This window comes from Benincasa hispida, chromosome 3 (assembly GCF_009727055.1).
Source record: "Benincasa hispida cultivar B227 chromosome 3, ASM972705v1, whole genome shotgun sequence".
NCBI classification, from domain to species: domain Eukaryota; kingdom Viridiplantae; phylum Streptophyta; class Magnoliopsida; order Cucurbitales; family Cucurbitaceae; genus Benincasa; species Benincasa hispida.
The window spans coordinates 10,402,941-10,411,208 of NC_052351.1; the positions used below are offsets into that span (position 1 = coordinate 10,402,941).

General features: G+C 34.6%; 1 protein-coding gene across 2 annotated transcripts; it reads left to right on the forward strand.

Moving 5' to 3' along the window:
- Positions 1–5,122: 5,122 nt before the first annotated feature.
- On the forward strand, positions 5,123–8,047 carry LOC120073885 (cysteine-rich receptor-like protein kinase 29). 2 transcript variants are annotated; one of them, XM_039026799.1, is made up of 7 exons: positions 5,123–6,064; positions 6,142–6,279; positions 6,389–6,528; positions 6,630–6,840; positions 6,937–7,174; positions 7,245–7,395; positions 7,466–8,047. In XM_039026799.1, the coding sequence occupies exons 1-7, from the start codon at positions 5,209–5,211 to the stop codon at positions 7,826–7,828; spliced, it is 2,097 nt and encodes a 698-aa protein (XP_038882727.1). In that variant the 5' UTR covers positions 5,123–5,208; the 3' UTR covers positions 7,829–8,047. The 2 variants fall into 2 exon arrangements, with proteins under 2 accessions (XP_038882727.1, XP_038882728.1); XM_039026800.1 differs by lacking the exons at positions 5,123–6,064; positions 6,389–6,528 and having other exon boundaries at positions 6,140–6,279.
- Positions 8,048–8,268: the final 221 nt, after the last annotated feature.

Below are 8,268 nucleotides of genomic sequence, written 5' to 3' on the forward strand. Positions count from 1 at the left end.
TAACATACATAATATTTATTTAATAAAGTAATGAAATCTATAATGACATTCATCCAAACATGCTAACTATATATTATATAACAATTAAAATATAATGATGCATGATAATGTCACTAATGCATGCAAACATATATTATAATATTTATATTATATGATGCATCAATATGCTATAAAATTAAATCATGCAACTATATTACAACATTTATAATATCCATGATGCATGATTAAATGCATAACCTATGGTGAAATTTTCTATATGGCATACATTATGACATATATTAAATAAAAATAAATCATACATCAAATGCATAATTTAAAGAACAATATATGAACTGGGATTGGACTCCTAAACAATTAATTAAATTAATATACATTTATATTAATTTAATAAATTACAAACTAACTATTATAACAAAAAACTGTTGAACCGTACCAAAAACTCGAACCAAGTCGTGAACCACTCAAACCAAGCGAACCGGACATGAGCTGAACCACGAACCGAACCACTCGTGAACTGCGTCATTTTTTCGTCTCAGAGTATTGTAATGCTATGGAAAAAATCTCCATCCGTCTCTTCACAACATTGCAACATTAGGACACAGTGTCACAATACTGTTGTACAATTGTGTATTGTATAGCAACGATCTCCATCGTTTCTACTCTGATTTAGACCTCATTTTCTCCAGAAAATTGTCAAAAAACACTCGAACAACACGAACAATTAACTTACAGACTCGATTGAAAATTAATGCCCAAAACAGTGGGCCCTTACAAACCAAATTTATAATCTAAAGTAGTAAATTCTAAAGATCAATCCCAAAAAATCCATAATTGTAAAACTCATAACCATTCATCAACATGAAGTAGTACAGTAATGCAACCCACCATTAAAACGAATTTTAATTCCAGAAATATTGAAATTTGGACTTAAAACCTACTCTGATACCAATTCAAGGACTGTGAGGTCTGGTGCGAAAGTGTGGATCATGTCCCCATTTTAAATTTCGCAAAGAATTAAAATTAAAGAAGAACATTATGCATATTATCAAAAAAAAAAAAAAAAATTACAGATGCTTTTAGAATTAAACAATGAAAGGAATTAGGGTTAGAATTATACTAACCTTTGAAGAACCTTCTTCACGATAATCCTCATCGATCCGGTCACGATCCCTCGTCTTGAAATCTCGAACAAAACCAAAAACCACAGCAAAACCAAATCACTATTTAGTTGGACACCACTACTAGTGAGCCTTCTGTATTCTCCTTAAAGGTTGAGAATTAGTAGAAGTTGTGTGGACTCTGTTGATTTTGGGAGAGAGAGGAAGATTTTTCTGAGACTGAGTTTTTGCAAGAGAATTAGTTCGGGGAGATTTTTCACACACAAACTTCATGTGATCTCCTTAGTGAAGAAGATCAAAAAACGTAAAACCAACTCCCACTCCCACATGATTTTGCTTGATAGTATTAAGGGGAAGGAAGTTGTAACTCCCTCCCTTTAATTTAAAATTAAATTCAATTAAATTTATAAAATATAATAATAACTAATTATATATATATATATATATAATGTTATATAGTTATAATATATATAGTTATTAATATATATTATGTTATATCAAATATAATTTAATCTATAGTTCCAAAAGTCTCAATAATTCATGGTATTTAATATTAAATAAAATTTATATTAAATTTAATTATATGAATCCAAATTTCATATAATTAGTATTTGAATTCATATTCAAATATTTATTTTCTCTTATAATAAACTTTGTATAACGTATCAAATAAATTATATTAATTATATCACATATAATTAATGAAATTAATTATATCATATATATAATTTTCCTTAATAATTTGAAACAACTAAATTAATCAAAGTTAATTCTAATAATCCCCGTTGAGCTATAAAAGAGACCTTAATGGACCTAATAGATTGAAGATTCGATGGTAACTTGAATAAATTAATTACTCTCTTAATTAAATCACTCAACATCCAATAAGTGTCGGTCACCCATTAAGACTGATAGCTACACTCTTCGCACTACAGATATATTTCTGTATCTATTGGATATAACCAGTCAGCAGTGTGATGACCTTCACAAATTGCTCGTACGTACAACTATGCAAAAATTACCTTTTTGCCCTTATAGTTACATCTAACTCCTAAGTACTTATTAATCCCTCTAATGAACAATAATTCATAGTCCAACTATGACCAAACCCCTCCTGAGCCAAGAGAGGGTGTGACGCCACATTGTTCAAGCCCTGAATCAGCCCTTAAGGTAACAATTTATCTACTTACCCGAACATTTCGAGAATGAGTGAATTCCATCTTGTGTAGTTGTGTTCCCAACTCCCCAATCAAACGAATCTCCAAAATGATAAGCATATTGAGTCGGCGATCTGGCCACTCTCACCCATGCAAACCAAAGAACTGCCTTCATAGGCATGAGTTCACAACTCACTCAGAATTTAAGTCATGTGACCTATGGTCATCCTGGTGAAATGTAAGTCTCTGCTATTAACGTCGTTATATAATGAGACTATTCATTTTGTAGTCCGATCTTATACAAACTCTATTGTATAGACCACCCTCGCTCACATGTTTCTATATGAATGATCAAGATCAGATCATTTGTAGAACTTTACAATAATTGTAACATCTATAAAGTGGGTCGTATTCGTAGTATCACCGGGATAGGGTATCCAACCTTATCTAACTACTACAGACCATTTAGGTTATCACTTAAATATGATCCACCTGTATGTCTCTACATACATGTTTAAGCTACAAAAGAAAACCTTGGATGTTAGTTTGTTGGTTTTGTGGGTTAATGCTACTAAATATCAAATAAAATACCTCAGATTTCAATAAGCAAATAAACTATTTGTACTTTACAATTACAATGGTAATAAAGTCACCAAATTTAAGATATCAACCCTAACATCTTGTGTCCAAGAAAATCATCAACGGTAAAGTAGCTTTCTTGGTACTTTTTGTGGACGATATCATACTCATTGGGAATGATGTAGGGTTCCTTACTAATATTAGAAAATTTACTAGAAACCCAATTCCAAATGAAAGACTTGGGAGAGACCCAGTATGTAATTGGGATCCAAATTATTAGGGATCACAAGAACAGAACATTGGCTTTGTCTCAAACAACTTATATTGAAAAAATGTTTACTCGATATTCAATGTAGAACTCTAAGAAGGGTTTATTACCTTTCAGGCACGGGGTTCACTTGTCTACGGAACGGTGTCCTATGACACCTTAAGAAATTGAGGATATGAGACATATTCCCTATGCCTCAACTATGGGCAGCTTAATGTATGCTCTACTCTGCACTAGACCAGACATTTGTTATGCAGTAGGAATAAATAGTAGGTACTAGTCCAATCCAGGGTTAGACAGCTGGACTGCAGTAAAAAACATCATCAAGTATCTTAGGTGAATGAGGGACTACAAGCTGGTGTATGGAGCTAAGGATTTGATCCTTATGAGATACACCGACTCTAATTTCCAAACTGACAAGGATTCTAGAAAATTCATGTCAGGATCAGTGTTTACCCTGAATGGGGGAGCTATAGTAGGCCTAGCATCAAGCAAGGATGCATTGCAGATTCCACTATGAAGGCTGAATATGTAGCTGCTTGTGAAGCAGCAAAGGAAGTAGCTTGGCTCAGGAAGATCCTAAGTGATTTGAAAGTGGTTCCAAACATGGACTTGCATATCACTTTATACTGTGACAACAATGGGGCAGTAACAAACTATAAAGAGCCTCGCAACAACAAAAGAGGAAAACATATTTAGAGGAAGTATCACCTGATACGGGAGATTGTATAATGAGAAGATGTGATCGTTACAAATATCGTTTCAGAGCACAACATTGCTAATCCATTTATGGAGACTCTCTCAACTAATGTGTTTGAAAGTCATTTAGAGAGTCTAGGTCTACGAGACATGTACATTCTATAATCTAGGACAAGTGCGAGATGTGTAATGGGTATATGGATGCCCTAGTTTATTGTAATTATTTACCATTTCCACTGTTTTGGGTTTTGTTATTATGTACATCCCACTAACTAGAATTTTAGTTCAAGTGAGAGTTTGTTAGGTTTTATGCCCTAAAACTCGTAGATAATAAATGTAAATAATCTATCGATATTATTTCAATAAGTGTTATTGATTGTGTTTTTTTTTTTTTTTTTTTTGTCTTAATAATCCTAAATCCAACAAACTAACATCCTAGGTTGTATTTTGAGTTCTGTGGAGACATACATGGATCAACGTTCAAGATACAACTGAAAGGGTCTATAGTATAGGGATAATTCTTAATTTCTTACTACCATTAAATTTTTTCTTCATGTATCCGATCATAAATACATATATTTTATATGATTTCAAGGTCTTCCTCTTTACTATTATTACTTTTTAGTTATTTTATAATGGATGTTTTCTTTTTAGGGTAGTACACCAGATGCACCAATCTTTTTACATCCCTTTTCATCCCTCACATAAAAAAATATTAAAATATTTCAAAAAAAAGAAAAAAGCAAAATTTGCCACATGACAAGTTATGATTGGACAATTTGATGAGATGCACAAAGATAGATGATGCTCGGGATGCACCTAAGTATTTTTTCTTCTTTTTAAGATGAGCAAAGGAGACATATACATAAAAATGGGAGATTTTTAGAAATAGAAAAATAAGGGAAACTATTTGCACAAAATAGTAAAATTTTAATATTATTTAATAGAGGCCGATAGAAATCTATCCGTGTCTATGAGGAATAGAAACTAAAGGAAGTCTATCACGGATAGATGTCGGTAAAAATATATTAGCGTCTATCAGTATTTCTTTTGCTATGTAAATCATTTAACACTTTCTCTATCCGTAAAAATTTTCAAAAAAAAAAAAAAATATCACTCGTGTAGAAAACTAGTTTTCAAAATATATGAATAAAATCGCTGTTAAACTTAAACAGAACACATTAATGGCTTGCAAGAATTTTCCAAAAGGTAGGTGAAGAATGTGGACAAGATGTAAACACGTGTTAGTAAAATACTAAGTCAGAGTCAAAGCCGTCGGCTTCCACACAGATTTTTCCAGTGGAACAACGCGTGATTAGTAGGATCAGAGCTAACTTCTCCGTAAACCCACTGAAATTGATGTTCTCTTCTTACCTTGAGAGGGAAAATGGAGATCGGCAGTTTGAGTTTGAAAGCGCTTTTCTTCCTCATCTTCGCCATCGCAAACTTGATATTAACCACAATTTCTCAGCCAGACTTTTTTTATCACTATTGTTCAGACAAAGGCAACTACACCAACAACAGCCCTTTCAAGAAGAATCTCGACACCGCACTTGCTTCAATCTCCTCCAATTCCAATACCGACAACCGCCGGGTTGACTACGGTTTCTATAATGCCACCTCCGGTGAAGATCCGGACACAGCCAACGCTAAGGTTCTTTGTCGAAAAGGCGTTCCCTTGGAACAATGCAGAAGTTGCGTGAATAATTCAGTCCGTAGAATTACACAAAACTGTCCAACACAGAAGGAAGGTGCAGGATGGTACCACGATTGCCAAATTCTCTACTCAAACAACTCTGTTCACGATGAGACAGACTTGCCCGTCACTTATATTGCACGCAACAACCGAGCGGCGCCAGATGCGGACGGTTTCAATGAGGAACGGGGAGAGTTACTGGATCGACTGCGTGAGGAGGCTGCGTCAGGGACTTCGATTCGAAAGTCTGCAGGCGGAGATGTGAAGCTTAAAAATCCGAATACGTTTACCATATATGGGCTTGTTGATTGTTTTCCCGACATGTCGTATTTCTCTTGTGAGGTCTGCCTCAGTCGGCTTCAAAGTAATCTTCCTAGTTGTTGTAATGGCAGCTTAGGGGCAAGAATGCTAGCAGCTAGTTGCCAAATCAATTATGAAATCCACCCTCTGTATCAGTCACTTCTCTCTCCGCCTCCGCCTCCGCCTCCGCCTTCACCTCTGCCATCAGCTCCTAATCTCCCCTCTCCAACGTCGCCGCCGACAGGAGGTAATTTACAGTTGACAAGATTATCTTCGAACAACTTGGATTGATTACACACATAACCTCTTTTTTTTGTTTTGCAGGAAATAATGGCAATACCGCTAGAACTGTTATAATTGTTGCAGTGTCCATTGTTTCAGCCATCATTCTCATTGTTGGTATTTGCATGATTCTGAGATGGAGAAACAGAAAGCAGAAAATCCCAGTAAGAAAATATGAAAGTGAGTGGTTTGTGCTTCCTCTATTTTGTTTTTTAGATGGCAGTTTTTCTATCTTTAATCGTACAGTGAGTGATCAATTTGATGTTCATGTCTTAATCCAAACTCTTAGATGTTGCTCTTGGGGATGCCAGTGAAGAAATTAGCAGTGTAGAGACAATTCAATTTAATTTTGATGACATTAAAGATGCAACAAATGACTTCTCAAGTGAAAACAAGCTAGGACAGGGTGGATTTGGAGCTGTTTACAAGGTGTATTGAAATGAATGAATTAAAGAATAGTAGTAAACGGGAGGTTTAAAGCATAAGGTGTTCAAGTGAAATTACTCATAATTAACGTCTTATATTTTCAGGGTAAGCTACCTAATGGACAACATATTGCAGTGAAGAGGCTTGCACATAATTCACAACAAGGAGATGTTGAATTCAAAAATGAAGTCCTTTTGGTAGTCAAGCTTCAGCACCGAAACTTGGTTAGGCTGTTGGGATTCTGCTTGCAAGGAAGAGAAAGACTTCTCATATATGAGTTTGTACCAAATGGCAGCCTCGACCACTTCATATTCGGTATAACATTTGTTCTTTCTTTGGTCTACACAAATTGGAAGAGACTTCCTTCCATATAATTGACAAATGCTTTTACATATATGGACGTCCATGTAGATTTTGTGAAGCGAACACATTTAGGTTGGCAAAGACGATACAACATAATAAATGGCATTGCACGAGGACTTCTTTACCTTCATGAAGATTCTCGTCTTCGAATCATACATCGAGATCTCAAAGCTAGCAATATTTTGTTGGATGAAGAAATGAATCCAAAAATTGCAGACTTTGGTATGGCAAGATTGTTTGAAGTAGATGAGACTCAAGGCAATACAAGTAGAGTTGTGGGAACTTAGTAAGTACAAATTTATTTTTATTTTTTTTTTACAGTACTTTTGAATAATCTATTGTTATTACTTTTGCAGTGGCTATATGGCACCAGAGTATGTAATGCACGGACAATTTTCAATAAAATCAGATGTATTTAGCTTTGGTATTTTGGTTCTTGAAATTTTGAGTGGCCAAAAAAATAATTGTTTTCGCAATGGAGAAAATATGGAAGATCTCGCGAGCTTTGTAAGTATATGATCAACTTACTTTAAACTTTAATGAAATGAACTATAATTAGACATAAATTTGGTTGTAGGCATGGAAAAATTGGAGGGCAGGAACAGCCACAAATGTCATAGATTTAAGTCTTAGTGTTGGTTCAATGATCGAAATGATAAGATGCATTCACATTGGACTACTATGTGTTCAAGAAAATGTAGCAAGTCGACCAACAATGTCTTCGGTGGTTCTGATGCTAAATAGTTCATCTCTCACTCTTCCTATACCCTCTGAACCTGCATTCTTCATGCATAGTACCACTAATAAATTAAACACAATGTCAAAGTCAGATGGGGTTGGTCATTCTATAACCCGCCCCATCCAACCCCATCCAACCCCAACCACGTCTCTTCAAGCTTCGGAGAATGACGTTTCAATTACAGAGTTTTATCCTCGTTAGATTGTCATCACACATGCGGGTAAAGTATACATGTTTTAGAAGTCGTTTTTGAGTTTGAGGAACTGTGGATTTCCATATTTGATGGATTATTTGTATGTATTTTTATTGTTCAATGGACCATTATCAACAGGAGTAAAGAAAACTTTGGTGCTAACTAGACTTGCACCTATCTTTGTTCAACTCACCAAGTTAACCAATTAAAATTAGTTATGTGGCAAATAATTTTTTTTAAAATTGAATTATTATTATTTGCTACTTTACAAAGGAGGGTTGCATGGTTTAACTACAATCTAAATTATACGAAATCATTGTACTGATAAAACATCGTAAAGCTAGCTTAACGTCCTTAACTTTTGGGATCCATGATGGATCAACCACAAAAAAAGAAAAAAAAAAAATATTCTCCCTGTGTTCTTCTTAAGGTCCCGTTCGAATAGTCT